The sequence below is a fragment of the Hypanus sabinus genome, chromosome 29 (genome assembly GCF_030144855.1).
Source record: "Hypanus sabinus isolate sHypSab1 chromosome 29, sHypSab1.hap1, whole genome shotgun sequence".
Taxonomy (NCBI): domain Eukaryota; kingdom Metazoa; phylum Chordata; class Chondrichthyes; order Myliobatiformes; family Dasyatidae; genus Hypanus; species Hypanus sabinus.
In genome coordinates, this window is record NC_082734.1 from 17,343,302 (window position 1) to 17,361,000 (window position 17,699).

The window sequence follows — 17,699 nt, forward strand, 5'->3', positions numbered from 1 at the left end:
CCGGATCACTGGTACTGTAAAGAGTTGTGCTAAGCACTATACTACCGTGGATTTAGTGAAAATGAGTGGTTGACATTTGGTGTGACTTGTTGGGCCACAGGGCTGGTTTCTCAGAGGCGAGTCCAAGAACTACATGAGGAAATCTGCAGATGCTGGAAATTCAAGCAACAGACACAAAATGCTGGTGGAACACAGCAGGTCAGGCAGCATCTATAGGGAGAAGCACTGTTGACGTTGTCAGTCCTGACGAAGGGTCGGCCCGAAATGTCGACAGTGCTTCTCCCTATAGATGCTGCCTGACCTGCTGCATTCCACCAGCAGTTTATGTGTGTTGCTCGAGTCCAAGAACTGAAGCTTTTCAATTTACTCTCATTCTATTTTCCCTTTCTTTATAATTTCTTGTGCTTCTTTTGCAGAATTCCAAAATCCTGCCAATTTTCAGGCTTACTGTTTATTCTGGTAGCTCTGCAATACTTTTTTCTTAGATTTACTTTTCTCTATAACCCATGGTTGAACCAATGTTGTGTCTTTGTGACTTAAAGGAATGCACATTCGTTCAATTGTACTTTAAAAAAAACATCTGCTACGGCTGTTCAATAACATATACTTTAATGTGGTTTTGTATTCCAAGACAGCCAACCCGCCCCTTAAAACTTTGCTGAGATAGAAAACCCAGGCTTCACAGTGAAAACCACTTTTGCACTACATGCAAACTCTATTATATTATGAAGATACTTTGAGGGATCCCTCTGCAGAATGATATATTTATACTGTGTCCTGCAACGCAACCACTAACTGCAGGCCCACAAGCAATTTCAACCGATGATTTCTGTCCCTTGCCGAATCATAGCTCAACCTAAATTGATTCTAACTTTAGCTGTAATCTACCATGCCAAGTTCCCTTTCAATTAATCTATCGATGCCATCCCTTATCAACCCCCTTTTCCATTCTATAGCCTTCCTAAGCATTGAATATTTTGTTCACAGATTTAATGCATAAGAAACTGGGGTAGATAAATCAGTTGTAGAGCCTGCTCCAGTATTCAATGAAATCAAGGCCAATGTAGTCTGGCCTTAACACTACTTCCAGCTTTTCCCATATGCTCCAGCTCCCTTGTAGATCAAATACACCAGTCCCTCCACTTTGAATATATTCAATGATTCTGTTTCCACAGTTCTGAGCCACAACCCGCAGAAGAAATTTCTCCATAACTCTGTTAAATGGGTGATTCCTTATTCTGAAAATACAATTATTCCATTCTAGGTATGTCACTGGGGGGGGGGGGAAGCATCCCCCACCTGCCCCTTCATCTACTCTTAATCCACCCCCCCCCCCCAATCAAAATCTGGTACTTCAATAAGGTCACCCTTCATTCTTCCAAATACAAATGACTATAGATCCAAGTTGGTCACACTTCATATGCCAAGCAACAGTGAACCTGCTCTCCACTGCTAGTGTATCCTTCTTTAAATACAGAGACTAAGTTTATGTTTTGTCTTAACTGCAGCAAGTTACTTGAAAACTTTCCTATTCTTGTGCTCTACACTCCTTGCAAGGACAGGAAATAGTTTTAAAGTAGGAATTCAACCATTATCTTGAATGGTAGAGCAGTATCAAGGGTGCGAATGGTATTCCCCTGCTCCTGTGACTTATGCTCTTAAAATTCATGATCACTAACTCCTAAACCAGGGCAAGGGATAGAGGGTGATAGAAAATGGGGAGAGGGTAGAAATCTGAGATAAGGGGAGTGGATAATTGGGACGAGGATTCAAAATTTGCTGGGTAGTGAGCAATGACCAATGTCAAATTGATAAAGCACACAGGAAAACAAAATATCAAGTATGGCTGTATGGCATAGCATCCAGAGGCCTGTAAAATTGATCAGAAATGAGGTCCATCCCACTGCAACAGTGAACATGATTAACATTAAGGCTCCTCTGATTCAAAGTCATTCAAAGTAGGAAACTTTTCCTTTTGCGGCACCAGATGTACTTCACTCTGAAATACAACTCATTGTAGAGGGAAGGGCAATGAATTCTGCCCAGCCAGTGTCACACACACAGACAACATATAAATAAATTAAAAAGGCACAACTCTCTTACATGGGCTTTCTGTAACTTTGACCCTCAAGTGACTGAAGATGACAAGCTTGATTTAGGATTTTCAGACACCCTTTCCACTGCCCTTTCATTCACGTTGCCAAATAAGGTTAGCTTTGCAAAAGATGAGGGTAGGCAATGTTACCAAGCAAACTGCTGGAGGAACTCAGCAGGTCAGGCAGCATCTATGGAACCAAGTTATTCATCTATTATTTTCCATAGATGCTGCCTGACCTGCTGAGTTCCTCTAGCATTTTGTGTGTGTTGCTCAGGATTTCCAGCATCTGCAGAATCTCTTGCGTTTAAGGTTGACATAAATTGATTTTACACAGGCACTGTTTATTCAGGGGGCTTGCCCCAGTAACTTTATTCAGCAGACTTGCTCACTATGCATCAGTAAAGATTGGCTATTTACTCAAAGCAAGGGTCAGTTGGCGCACCTGCACAGTTTATTCAGTGCAAGGGATAATCATTAACTCCATAGGGTGACTTAGAGTAGTTATTTCAAGCTACGATTAATAACATTTATTGAATGCCGATTGAGAAATTAATAAAAATCCTAGCATTAGATTCAGGTCCATTCATAATTGGTCCAATTTTACAAAAAAGCTTATGTTTTCAAAATAAAATTGTGTTGAAGGTTAGAAACAAACTGAGCATTCATGGTCAAAGTGAAGGCCAATTCTTGGCTCCTGAACAATTCGCTCAGAGTCCGGAAGCAAAATCAGCAAAGAACACCAAGACACTGATAAGGGGAAAAGAATATGAATGATCTAGTGAGAAACAGAAAAATAACAGACTATGAAAGTTTCTATAGATAAGCAAAATGGAAAAGATTAGCAAAAGGTATTGCTCACTGTACAAGCATGATAATTTTAAAATGATTTGTTCTCTAACACACTTGGGTCTCATCACCAACATGTTTCAATCTCTCATTGAAATGCCAGATTCTTTGCTTTGTTTCTATTAAAACATGTGACCTCACATTTTTCCATATTCTATTCCATTCTGTCATTTCATTTCCTTGGAGAAAAATGGTAGAAAAGCAGAGCATTTGAATGGTGAGATACAGAAAAAAATAGGTGTGCAGAGGGACATGTGTGTATGCCCTTGTTTAACATACAGACACAACAAGTAATTAGAAGACAAACAGTGCTTTCTACCAAAATCCTCTAGCACACGGTCTGCTCTCCTTACTCAGGGTAAGGATTTGCTTATGATAAGAGTGGAACAAAGTTTCACCAGACTGATTCCTGAAATGGGCAGTTTATTGTACAGCAAGAGATTAAAAAGAACTGGATCTATACCCTAGGAAGATTTATGGAATAAGAATGAGTTCATTAAGACATACAAATATCAAGGCAATGAGTTCAAAAGTCAAGAGGTTTTGTCACAACTTGTGTCGAGGCTTTGGAGAGGGTGCAGAAGAGCATGCTGTCTGGTTTAGAGGGCATGTGCCATTATGAGAGGGTGGACAAACTTCAGTTGTTTCTCTGGAGCGTCGGAGGCTGAGGGGAAGCTCTGAGATAAGTTTATAAGATTATGAGAGGCATAGAGTAAACGGGGACTATCTGTTTCTCAGAGCTGAAAAGCCTAATAGTAGAGGGCACGCAATGAAGGCAAGAAGGGGTAGGTTCAAGGGAGATGTGGCAGGTTAAGTTTTTTTACTTTGAGAGTGGTGGATGCCTGGAATGCGCCGCCTGGTATCATGGTAGAGATAAATACATCAGGAGGTTTTTAAAGAGAAGTTTGGGTAGGCACATGGACATAAGGACGGTGGAGGGAAATGGACATTGTGAGGATAGGAGGGATTAGTGTTGGATATTTTTGATTTGCTTTTTAGCCGGTACAGCACAACACAGAGCCATTCGCCTGTTCCTGTGCTGTTCTTTCCTATGATCTAAAATTCTTAAAGGGACCAAGGGAGATGTAAGGAGCAGTGAAATTTCTGCAGGCTGGTGTCAAAAACTAGGAAAGATCCTCAAAGTAAGAGGCTGGGCATTCGGGATGATACAGGACAAGATTTTTGCAACTGTCAACCTAGAGGGCTGTGAAAATTAATAGATTTATACATATTAAAATAATCAAGGTTTACGGATTAGTGCGGGGAAATTATATAATAGTAAAAGACCAGCCATAATCCTAATGAAAGGTGAAGCAGATGTATCTGTATTCCTGCTTTTTTTGCTAATATCCTTATCCCTGCCCCATACCACCCTGAAATAAACTACAGCTCAAATGTTCTTTTTAGAGGGAGTATTGAATTGATGATACCATAGAGAAAAACACATCCCAATTGCTTTTACTGCATAAACTACAGACAAAGCACATTTTGGAATAAAAAAGGCTGAAATGGTGCTTATGTCTGAAAAGCAATCAGGGAATAGGAGCTCAACATTATAGGGACTCCTGCAATTGAGCGCAATCTGAGTGGGTCTAGATAGAAGCCAAGTCAGATCCAGCTAATGTTGTCTCCCAACACTCAAAGTCCCTGCCCAAGTACAGAGGTATCCAGATGGAGAGGTGGGGTTCATGGGGACAGTAAAGAACAGAAGAGAAGCACAAGGCTGAGAGTGATTTTCCAGAGCCTTGCAATTTTTGCTCGGATAGAAGATAAACTCAACCATATCAGAAGTTACACTCAAAGGCTGAGCATTACATATTCTGGAACAGGAAGAACATACAGCATACTCACACTTGCCAGAACACATCAAGCTTGAACCATTTGCTGACTGGAGGAACAGCATTTGTATTCCTCAATAGATGCTTTCTGCTTTACTCTCCTGTCCAATCCTCCCCAATCCAAAGCCCATTCATACAGGAGAAGGCACTCACCCTGACACTAAGGATCCCCCCTCCTCACTCCTAACATTTGTTACATACTTTTCATCGTTCCTGCCGATTTATTCATCTGCTGCTCTGTCTCATTCAGGCAATTCTCTGCAGACATATCTGAATTCCCAGCCTGGAACCTGTCTTGTGTTATTTTCTTATGAAATAGCTTTTGACCTTCCAACGCATCAGTTCCATTTCCCTACCGACTTCCCTGTAGCATCCAAGCTTGTGCCCTATCTCAGCACCCAATCTGCCAATGCTTTGACAGTTTACAAATGTTCATCTCCTCAACTTTCATTTTGCTGGGTTTCTCCAGATATTTATGCTCCACTGATTCTGGAATCTTTCAGATTTCACATTATACCACCAGGATGTACTGTCATGCCATTAGCTGGTTTCTACTTAACACCCCTTGCCTGCCTTGGCTGTATATTCCTTCATGCCCAACCTAAAAATATTACCCACGTTAGTATCAACTGTTCAGTTGACTACTAGTGTCACGGAGGACAGAATCACACTCTGTTATTTAATAATAGCAACCTCTTCAATACCAATTCGCCGGCAAAGGCAGTTGTCTTTATATTGTTTGGATTTTTTTGGTTTGGCCAGAGCACAGTGATCTCACACTCTTGAGGTTTGCTGTCTTCTGCTATGGCCGTGTTTGTTGAGGAAGTTTTGTAAAATGAGTTCACGTCTGAACTGCATTGTGCCTTGGAACTGTACTCTATTCTAGCAAAACCCCTACTACCCATAATTCCCACACTGTATGACACATCTTGACATCATACCCAAGTAATAATAGTGATGACTTTTTTCCATAGATGCTGCCTGGCCTGCTGAGTTCCTCCAGCATTTTGTGTGTGTTACTTTGATTTCTAGCATCTGCAAATTTTCTTGTTTATTAATAATAAACCTGATTCTCACTCTACATCCATGAAACCGGTTGTCAAAACATATCCCAAAATGGCTGCTTCCCATAGAACCTTCAATAACTTTGGGTACACTTCAGATCTTTAGGAGTTCAGAAAGGGTAAGATGAGGGAACATGCACCAATCCTCGCAGAGGGATCCGAAGTGGAAAGAGAGAGAGATTTCAAGTTCCTGGGTATCAATATCTCTAAGATCTAACCTGGGAATCAATATCTCTAAGGATCTAACCTGGACCCAACATATCGATGCAACCTCAAAGAAGGCACGACAGTGGCTATATTTCATTAATAGTTTGAGATTTAGTATGTTACCTAAGACACTTGCAAATTTCTACTGATGTACTGTGGAGAGCGTTCTAATCAGCTGCATCACCATCTGATACGAGGGGTGGGTACTGCACAGGATCAAAATAAGCTGCTGAGAGTTGTAAACTTAAATCACCCCTGTCATGGGTACTAGCCTCTGTAGTATCCAAGACATCTTTAAGGTGCAGTGCCTCAAAAAGGCAGCATCCATCGTTAAGGACACTCATTGCCCAGGTCATGCCTTATTCTCATTGCTACCATCAGAAAGTAGGTACAGAAGCCTGAAGGCATATATTCAACAATTCAGGAACAGCTTCTTCCCCTCTGCCGTCTGATTTCTGAATGGACACTGAACCCATGAACACTACCTCACTACTTTTCTTATTTCTATTTTTGCACTACTTATTTAATTTAAATATTTTATATATACATACTTACTGTAATTCAGAGGTGTTTTTTTCCTATAATGCATTGTACTGCTCTGCTGCCACAAAGACAACAAAATTCATGATCTATGTTGGTGATATTAAACCTGATTCTGAACAATTTAGTAACAAAACCATGTGACATGGAAGGCCACTTTGTCCATTGTTTGACTGTGCCAGCCCTGTTATGGTGCTAAATGATTGGTCTCACTATCGAATCTGCTTTTCAGGTAGAATGCACCTGAGCACAACTCAGTTCTCAACATTCAACCTTTCACTTTCAGGTTCTGTTATCAAACATCTTAAATCTGGTTCCCATGGTAACTGGCTCACCAGGTAATGGAACCAGTATTTCCTTAAATACTTTTATCGACACCCTTTAACCTCAAATCTCGCCACATTCATTTCTACAATGAAAATAAAACCATCCCTTCGCACAATGCTATTCCCAGCGTTCCCTCCAGATATCCAGTGTCAGCTTTTTGTAATTAGCGAGGACCGACTAATCTTCCCCTTGGGAATGTAGCATGACTGCACTGACCTCGACCCAGACTCCTGTGTTATTCTGCGCTATTCTGCTCTAACTGTGGGTTACACTTTATCTTCTTTTCTCAGGAAGCTCCTTAAAAAGGGAGCCCAGGAGCAAAATACTGCAGATTTTGAAATTCTGAGAAAAAAAAACAGAGAATACTCAGCAGGAAAGATGGCGTTCACTAGAGCAGGGGCTCCTAACATTTTTTATTCCATGGACCAGTGCCATTAAGCAAGGGGTCCATGGACCCAAGGTTGGGGGCCCCTCTAATAAAGAGTTAACATTTCCAATCTCCCTTCATCAAAAGTCGTTGACCTAAAATGTCAATTCTCTAGATGCAGCAGAAAGCTTTTTCCCTTTCCATTGCCAAATGCCTTTTGTTTGTAATTTACCCTATCAAATTTATTGACAACTTGAAAATCTAGTTTAACCCCTCTCAGAAACGAGAAACCCAAGTTCACAGAGAGTCAAACCCTGGTTTATACAGGAACCTTTCTACCAAGCTAAATAGGTTAGACCACAAAACATAGGAGAAGTATTAGGCCATTTGGCCCAACGACTCTGCTCTGCCATCCCATCAAGGCTGATTTACTATCCCTCTCAACCTCACTTTCCTGTCTTCTTGCCATTTACGTATGCCTCATGGGAAATCAGCACTCACCATTCAATTCCATTCCTTCACTCTTGTATCTTCAGACTTGCCACGAGGTACCCATTGTAATAGGGCTGTCTGTTTGACGGTCTGGAACTTTACCAGCTAGAATACAAGCTCTTGCGTCTCTTCCTAGGAACACTTGCTTGCACATCTGGAAATATTCTGGAGCTGCAGAGACAAACAACGAATAGCTCAAAATCTACAAAGGCTGGAAGCAGAACAGATAATTAACACAGCACCAGAGCCTATGTTTGTAACAATAATTGGTATTTGAATTGTGGGTTTAATGCAGTGAAAATTGTCAAGGGGCTTCTCAGCAGCCTCTGGTACCTGTGTTCGTGAACCACTCAGCCAAATATGTTTTTGTCTGTTATTCCTCCCCCCTTCCATCCTACAGCACATCATTTTATTCTTTGTTACAAAATACAGCAAGTACAGAAATCCCAAACAAAGTGGAAAATGGTGGAAATAGTTAGCAGAGCAGATCACTTCTGAGAGAATGAAAACAACTTTTCAGGTAATCAGAATGGGAAAATGTTAGATCTTCTAAGTCTTCAGGATGCCAAGAAACCTGGGGAGTCGTTAAGAGTAATCCAGCATGGAAAACAGCCCCTCAACCCAACTGGTCCATGCCAACCACCACATCCTTCCTGCCCTCCACAATTTCTATCCAAATGCCTGTTAAATGCTGCAGTTGTACCATCTGCTTAACATATTCACTACCAACTCTGTACAGTTGCCCCCGCTCAGGTCTCTTGGATCTTTTCTCTCTTATCCTAATTTTGGACTCCCCAACCATTGGGGAGAAAAAACTATGACTACCCACTTTATCCATACCCCTCATGATTTATAAACTTTTAGACAGTCACTTCTCACTCTCCTGCAGCAGGGACTTAACATCCAGTATGGACAACCTCTCCCTATCACTCAGGCCTTCTACTTTAGTCAATATCCTTATAAATTTCTTCTGCACTCTGTCCTGCTTGACAATGTCTTTCCCATACAGTGTGACCTAAACTGTATGCAATACTCCAAAAGTGTTCCCACCATTGATTTGTATAACAGCAGCTTAATATGCCTACTCCTAAATTCAATGCCCTGACTGATGAAGGTGAGCATGCTAAATGCTTTCTTTACCACCCTGGAAACTGTGGGAGTACATCCTTGGCAAAGTGCATTGGACTTCTGATGAGTGTTGTCGAACAGTGGGATCAGCGCACAGTTCATCAGTGCCTTGCCTTCACTGTATAGGTCCTACCTTGGCTTGAAAGTCCAAACACTTATCTCACACTTATCCAAGTTGAAATCCATTTGCCGTTTCTCAGCCCATCTTTCTAACTGATCAAGATAGTGGGCAAAAATGGATGTTGAAGAGAGAAAAGAATAAAAGGGAAGGTCCAGGTTGAGGTTAGAAAGAGAGACACTGAGAAAGGAAGGGTCAATTAAATGAAGAAATAGATGGGCAAGAGGTGTAAGTGGTACCAGCACGTAGATAATCTGAAATTGATAAACTCAAATCAGGAGACTGGAAGCTGTCTAACTCTTTTTCTGCATGTTTCACATTCTCTAATTCTGATGGTAGACTAGTTGTTCTGCCAGCACTGTATTACTGTGTCCAGGACAGGGTACCACACTAAAGAAAAAGGTTAAGGTCTTAAAATAAAAGAACAAAAGCTGAATGAAGACAAATTTTAGGGTCCTGACTAAACCAGCAGGGTGGTAGCAGAAGCAGCCTCAATCACTGTAAAAGGCATTAGATAATGGGGAGTGAACAGTGGATTGCAACTGCCTAGGCTGCTCATGTATAAAGCTGGCATGAACACGATTCGTTGCACAGATCTTTCCATGCTGTAAACCTTCCTGCAATTGTTACCTTTCCTGACAAATACTGCCTTCAACATTTCCAACATTTTTTATTCCATTCTTCGAGGAATCCAGGTTCCTATCTCTGTTGTGGGCCTCAACCTTTTCAGTATTGTGGCAAGCTTCACATTCTTACAACTTATTGGATAAAAGTATTTTTTCTCTACAATTTCCAACTGAATTTATTACCTATTTTAGATTTCCATTCCACAGTTTTGCACACTTACATCAAAGCTCTGGAATGGTCCCCATAACTAACTGCCTTCTGACTCGGGGGTATGTTACCCACAGGGCTACGGTGTTTAGGGGGTTTGTATCAGCAATTCAAGAATTTTAGCTCAAAACTAAAACACACAGTTTAAGAAATTGTATCACACAGTGGATTCTGGTTCATTTGGCCATCAGTTAATCAAAGCAGTCATTCTGAGGGGTAATTCTTAAAGAACAAAAACAATGCAAGAAAATAACCCGGATTCCCTTTGATTATATTGGGACACTATACCACTTAATTGGGGCAAGCGACCACTCCCGAACATTTTCTAACTAGCATCAGTCATATGCACATTGTGTGGCCGTTAAGACACTACATTGTGCTTAGAATGCACAGTTTTTAAATACAAATTGCATGTTTATATCCCAAAAGCAGTGAATTTTGTCACTGATAGTTGGCAAGTATAAACAGTAAGACAATTCACAACTGTTTTGCTCAGTACGATTTCAAGCATTCAGGCTTGGAGATGCCAGAAACAGCCGGGAGTGAAAATGAAACAATTTTACTGCTTCAAGTTAGGAACTATGAAGAATTTGAAGGTATCGACAATCATCTTGAATGTTACAATTAAAATGAAGATTTGGGGATGCAACCGCCAAAACCACTAATCGATGGGCAGTCCATTATCAGCACTCGGAGGCTGCACAGATTTTGTTCATTTACTGTCAATCAAAAGAAAATATCAGCGTACACTGGATGAATTCTTCTGACATTACTACTGGGGACTAATGCAGTTTTATAGTACTGTAGTAGTTCTGGTAGTATTCTAATTTATTCAGCATTTCGCTTAAATACATAATTTGTTACTGATTAAACAGTAGTTTTTCCTTTTTATACCTTAATAACTATTTCCATGAAACTTTGGCTAATTGGGGCAGTCGCTTAATTGGGCCGAAATGTACTGGTCCCATATGTCCCAATTAACCCGAATCCACTGTATTTTAAATCTGTAAATAACAACCTAGCAACAGTAAAAATGAGCAGATGCCTTTGGATTGTTATAAAAACCCACCAAGCTCAATAATTTTTAAGGGAAGCAATCCTTCCCATGTGATAAATTCCTGTGTCCCAGTGCAACTGAAATTGAAAGCCCACAGTGGGCTTTGTAAGACACTGAAATATCAAACTTGCAGGATGCTGTAATGGACAAAATATCGACCTTACCAATAAGGCCCACATCTCAAGGATAAATTATTTTAACAAATACCAAGAACTCCACATCAGTTTGACAGTTCCTGCACTCCTGCTATCCAACCTGCATAAACCTGTCCTCCCACTAAAGCACAAGGGCGAGGGCAAGATGAGGGATTAGTTATATGAACAAACTGAAAAACAAGGGTTTGTTCTTAAAGCAGAGAGGGTAGAGGAAATAAAGTTAAATCAATTCCAGTAGTTGAACAGTCGAAAAAAAAAGAGGACACTGAGTTAACGTGACTGGCTCAAGAACCAAAAGTAACATGAGGAAAATCTTCGTACAGTGAGGGATTAGGATTTGGAAATCACTGCCTGATTGGCTGGTGGCTTCAGTAATCTTTAAGAGGGAATTGGATAAAGACTTTAAAACTTTCACAGACTTCCAGGTATCGCAGCATTAACAGCTAACAGGCCAGTACAGACACGATGTGTGGAACATTTCAATGATTTTAATCAGCAAAAAATGTTATTTTATCAATGATTTTTTTTCCAAAAGGTAAAAAGAAATTGCAAGGATGTGAAACTGATTTTTTTAATTCCATTCTTAAGAATTATGGAGTCACTAAAACAATAGTAAGAACTGATAGTGAATTAAGATTAATCAAATGCACCCTTTCCATATGGCTGTAGGAAGGGAAAATTACCTGAGGGATGGACCCTTGGCAATTATGGAGGTGGACGGACAACTGCTGTTTCCAAAGCAAAGTGATTGTTTTGTTGTTGGCATGCATTACAGGGAATGTAACAAAAACAGGTAAGTGGACTTCAGATACACATCAGTCACAATTTAATTAAATGGCAGAGGGGCTGAATGACCTGAACCATCCTCGTGTTGTCATGAAAGGATGAGTTAAAGGAGCTACCCTGACTGTTATAGCTTAAACAAAAGCAGAAAATGCTGCAAGCACTCAGCAGGTCAGGCAGTGTCCTGGGGAAAGAAGCAGAATCACTGTTTCAGGTCAAGGACCCTTCAGCAGAACTGGAAAAGTGAGAAAGCAAGCCTGTTTCAAGTTGCAGGGGGGAGGGGTGGAGAGAACAGAGGGAAAATCTCTGATAGGGTGCAGACCCAAGTTGTCAAGGTAACAACTACTTTAACAGCCAGCAATTAAGAGACCGAGGGAAAAAAATAGAAACAAAGAGGTATAGCCACATTTGTAGAGGGAAAAAGAAGGTGATTACTTGAAATTGCTGAATTCAGTATTAAGTGCAGTGGACCGCAACGTGTCCAAACAGAAGATGAGCTGCTGTTTCTCAAGCATAGGTTGGACATTGTTGGAGGAATGTACGAATCTGAAGACAGAGGTCAGAGTGGAAATGGGATGGAAAATTAAAGTGACAGGCAAATGGAAGCAACTGCCCTGGTCAGTTGCCTACTCAACAAGGTCAGCAAACAACAACCAGGAGGCAGACCTGGGTGACTTTTCCTCTTTATACCACCAGCATGGAGGCTCTCACATCCAGGCTGCAATCCTTGTACAAGAGCAGCAAATTCAAATCAAACCAGGGATTTAATCCGAGATTATCCTCAAGTGAATGATGATTCAGTGTCATACCAGAATGATCAAGTTACCACTGCAGCTGACACAGCTTTCAACCTACAGTTGTGTTTGAGAGCCCTTTAAATAAAAAAAAGGAAGTTTTAAAACAGAGTTTGTGGGTCCAATTAAAGAGTGCTTCCATGTAAACTGCCAGATACAGCAGGCTGCAGCACCTAGTGTTCACTGAGTAGGAAATACAACCAGGGTTAAACCTTGCTGCAGTCCTGGTCTGTTCACACAAAGGAAGTAAAACAAACTGCAACTCAGAATCTGCCCCAGTCAGGCCCCTCCATGATCTAACAGCTGCCTGCAATGAAGGAGCTCACTGGGTCTACGCTCCAGAAATAGCCAGGAAAAACAACCCAGAAGACTGCACTCACAGCTCCGAAATGACATTTTCAAAGAGGAGAGAAGGGCAAAACTGAATCTGACCACCATATCACTATGGCAACAAAACCCAGAACAGAGTCCAAAAGCCTCCCTTCTTTCTCTCAACCATCACATCAGCACGAGAGCAGAACTGTTTATGTATATAAGGCTGGCTGCACAGCTTAGGTCTTGCCCAGAGCAATGGCAAAAGCCAAGAGCTATGCAATGAGACATACCACAAACTGCCTTCCCCTGGGACCGGCAGTGAACGCACTCCCTCCAAAACCTTTGGTGTCAGTGCAGCTGTTGCCATGACAACTGCAGGCCTAAATCATGTCTGTGAGCAAGCAGCCTCCTCACCCTTCCTGTGCCAGGGAATTTAAGGTGTGGTTCATTTGGCCTTCTTCCACCTGGTGACTCAGCATTGAGCAGTTTCTCCCAGCACAGAGCTCAAAGAACCGGTCATCTCTCCAGCATGGTGTCCATGTCCAGTAATGTGGCCACTACACTTCCCACAACTCATTCTAATATAGCAACATAACAAATGAGATGTCAATATGGCCCTTTAAATCTTCACTGCAATTTCATCAATACAGCATTAATTGTAGGTAAATTGGACTAGGCTCTATGACTAGTCAAGTCACAGCTGGTAACAGGAATAGTCAGTTGGTAGCAGCACAGTTAAACAAGTCACTGGTTCGCAATGCCTGAGACCCAAGTTCAATCCTGGCTTTGGACGCTACCTGCGTGAAGTCTTCATGTTCTCCCTGCGACTGTGTAGGTTGATGCTTGTCTCCCACACATCTCAAAGGTGGTATCTGGAAGGTTAATTAATCACAAAGTTGCACCTACTGTACAAGCAAGTGGTACTATTGGGCCAGCTGATGGGGATGTAGAGAATATTAATGGGATCAAGGGAGGGTTAGTACTGATGGTTGCCAGAGACTTGAGGTGAAACGTCCGCTTCCATGCTACATCTCTCTTTTACAATCAACCCTATCTTAGTTTCTGTTTCACTGTCCCAGTTTCCCAATACACCAAATATCCGTCTCAGCCTTGAAGATGAGAAATGACATGGCCTTCACATCTCTCCCGGGTAGAAGTCCAAAGAGTCACAACCCTTGGAAAATAAATTCCTTTTCTCCATCTTAGTGGATGGCCCACTATTCATGAAAACTGAGAGGTCTTTAAGTGGAAACATCCACTCAGCACCTGTTGTGTCAATCCCCCTCTGAAATTCTCATTTCAATTAACTGCCCTCATTCTTCCAAATCCCATGGCATGGCATAGTCCAGGCAGCGCAGACCTGCTGCCTCAGTTCCAGCAGCCCAGATTCAAACTCAATTTCCAGTGTTGTCTGTGTGGAGTTTGCAGAGCCAGTGACTGCATGGCTCCTGGTTCCTCGTACATCACAAATACTGGTATGCTAATCGGACACCAAACAAAAGTTGACCCTGTTGGGTGGGTGAGTAGTAGAATCTAAGGGAGTTGATGGGAATGTGCAAGAAAAGTTACAGGGAGTGAGTGAGTGAGTGTGTTTGATTGCTCTGTGAGCAGACAAAGGAGTCATTCATTAAGTCTATGTCATAGCAAATATGAAAACTGGCTCAACCTTTCTTCTTAAGATAAGCCCTGTCTTCATTACTTGCTTTCCCATCTTTGCAGCATCAGTGAGTTTGGCTACAGTGAACTGGGTCCCTTCATCAAAGTCATTAATATAAACAGTTGAGGCCCCGGCACAGTTCCCTGTGACACCCGTTTGCTGACATGAAATGACCCATTTATCTCAACTAGCCGTTTGCCAATTCTTCTCTCATGCTAATATATTACTGTCAATGCCAGTAGCTTTTAATTTGTATATTAATTTTTAATGCAGCACACAAGAATGCCTTCTGGAAATCCAAAAACACTGCCTTTTTTAACATTCTGCTTGTTATATCCTCAAAGAGCACTAGCAATTTTGTCAAAAAGATTTCCCCATGGGCTACAAGTGGGACCTATTTGTGCATAATGCCAGAAAAGATTCACCACTTTGCTAAATCATCAACTTTTTTAAAAATCTTTAACTATCCATCCGCCTTCCCATGAGGAAGTGAACACAAGAGTGTGGGTTTGGTGGGAGAGTAATTACACACGCAAAATCCCCATCGCTTTTTCCCCCAACACCTGTTCCCTCCCATCAATTATACCACACACTGCTTCGGCCTGCAAATGGTGACCTGGGTCAAGGTCGGTGCCACAGAACTAAATTCTGATACAACCAGACACTGAGAAACAATGTCCAAAGAAGGTCATGATGACTACATTAATACAATTTTTTTTATGCCAAGATTGCTCCAAACTTTACAATCACTGAAGCTTTTTCGTCATGTAATCATTGCTGCACACCAGCAGCTAACTTATATTAAAAAAAATTCCCCCATAAGCTAAATGATTATGTGGTTTATTTCGAGTGATGGTGGTTAAGAAATGAATAATAGCTTTTACACCAGGGAGAGCTTTGCCGTTCTTTGAACAGCACCATGGAATTCCTTGCATTCACTGAAAAGCAGAAAACGTTTACTGTTTCTCTCCTACTTTATTCAAAATAGTGATCCTTGGCTGTGGAGCACATCTTCATGCCCAACCATTCCCCCAGTGGCCCAGCACCCTCAATCTCATCTCCAACATGTCCTCACAGTGCAGTACTCTCTGCCCTGCTGGGAGTTACAATGTTATTCAACTTACCAACAAGACCATGACCATCCACGTTGGGTGTGAAGAGCAGAAGCTACACCACGAATCTGCATGTAAACTGAATGCTGATCCAAGCTTGTTATCACTGAAGATTAGGTTTCGATTACATAAAGAGGCCGCTAATAAACACAGATGTGCCAGGAATAATTCCAATCTAAAACACTGCCTCTGTTTGCCACAGTCCACCCAAAGAAACCAACAGGCAACTTGGCTTCAATTCATCCTTCCAGAGCCCCAGTATAAATCCCAATAACTCAACCCTTGGTTGTAATTGGCACTGGCTAGGTAAACGTCTTCTATCATTTACCAAATTTACAATCAGCTCTGCGCACGGGAAATCAGATTCCAGCTTAACCAAATGGCACAATGGTAGCAAAAAAAAACATCGGCTGTAGCTAAGCGGGTTACTCTTACCTCAAATCAGTATGCTGTGGGCTTAAGTCACAGTCCATTGATTGATATGCCACAGCAGTACTGACGGATTGCTGTACTGTCAGGGGTGTCATCATTCGGTAGAGATATTAAACAGAGACCTCCTTCAGTATGCAAAAAAACCATGCAGTTAGTTAACGATCAAAGGAATTCTACCTATGTCCCATTCAAATCATCAATCTGATTACTTGATATTTACCATGTTATCACAAGTATGCAAACAGATATCTACATCATCACACCTCTACATCAGGGGTTCCCAACCTGGGGTCCACAGACCCCTCGGTTAACGGTCCTTGGTATAAAAGCATTGGGAACCCCTGCACTACATAAGCTGGGTTATCCCAAAAATATGAAAATTAGTAATTCCATTCAAGTCTGGCAGATATTCTCCAGAGCACTGACTTGTTCAGTCCTGACGAAGGGTCATCAACCTGAAACATAAACTCGATTTTGCTCTGCACAGACACTGGCAGATTTATTGAGTATTTTCATCACTTTGTTTATAATCCAGATTTCCAACATCTGAAATTCTTTTGTTATTTTTCAATGCTCTCCAGAGGAGATGATTTGTATGTGTTTGAAATTTTAAATGGAGAAAAGCTGTTACATCATGCCCTAATGCTCTTTAATTTGTTCTTCATATATAATCTTAAAACCCTTTGATCAAGAAAAATAAATATGTTCTTGCTTCAATGGCTCTTTGAATGCGCAAAGTTCAGGATGCTGCAAGATTTCTTATGGAGTGACCCTGGTCTCCTGATGGTCCTCTGACACAACATCCTTCAAGTCACTTTTGAAGGTTTTCTAAAATATCTCAGCTCTTTTACCTTGTCTTTGATCTCAACAAAAATTCTTGCTATAACCTGTATCTCATTATGATATCCCCATGTCTGACTTGCCAATATTTGAAAAATGTGGATCAGTACCATCTCCACTCCAAGTTCCTACAGCTGAACAATCCTCAATCTACTGAACATGTGTCATCTTTTTATCGAGCTCTACAATGATTTTATGTTTTTATGGTATAGTGCAATCTTTTCACAGCTTGTTAAATATCTTGGACACGTTGCATGCACTGTTTAAAAATGAACACTTGGGTGGATTGAACAACTGGATCTCATAATTGAAAGGATGGCAGGGTAGAAAAAGAAAGGTTATCTGTACAAAGGCTCCAAAAATAATCTGAAGAGAATTTCCAACAGTTCAGCATCAATCCCAAGGCTACCATACAAATAAATAACGACAGTATTAGCTGGCAGCCCTTGACAAGACCAGCATGCAACTTCTGAGTAAGATCCACCAAATCATTCCCAGGCTCCACACAAAAACACTACAGCATCAATCATCGCCATCATTAATTCCCATCTCCACAGTACAGCACATTTTGTACGTCAATGGTTGGACTTACAGTCAGTGCTAAGACCTGCAAAAATATCAGCTGCATTGCACTACCAAGATAGTAACTTCAATAGTATGACATTGGCTGTAAGGTGCTGATCAATATATTTTAC

General features: G+C 41.2%; 1 protein-coding gene across 3 annotated transcripts in view; it reads right to left on the bottom strand.

Annotated features, from left to right (window-relative positions):
- Positions 1-17,699, bottom strand: part of tcf20 (transcription factor 20) — a 65,777-nt gene that overhangs the window by 30,960 nt on the left and 17,118 nt on the right. The window contains exons 2-3 of one of the 3 annotated variants that reach the window (XM_059953821.1): positions 16,168-16,289; positions 7,789-7,950 (exon numbers count right to left, since the gene is read on the bottom strand). In XM_059953821.1, coding sequence (XP_059809804.1) covers positions 7,789-7,801 — 13 coding nt within the window. In that variant the 5' untranslated portion in view covers positions 7,802-7,950; positions 16,168-16,289. Of the gene's footprint in view, positions 1-7,788; positions 7,951-13,760; positions 13,856-16,167; positions 16,290-17,699 lie in introns of those variants that run through there. The other 2 variants (XM_059953823.1, XM_059953822.1) reach the window with 2 other exon arrangements.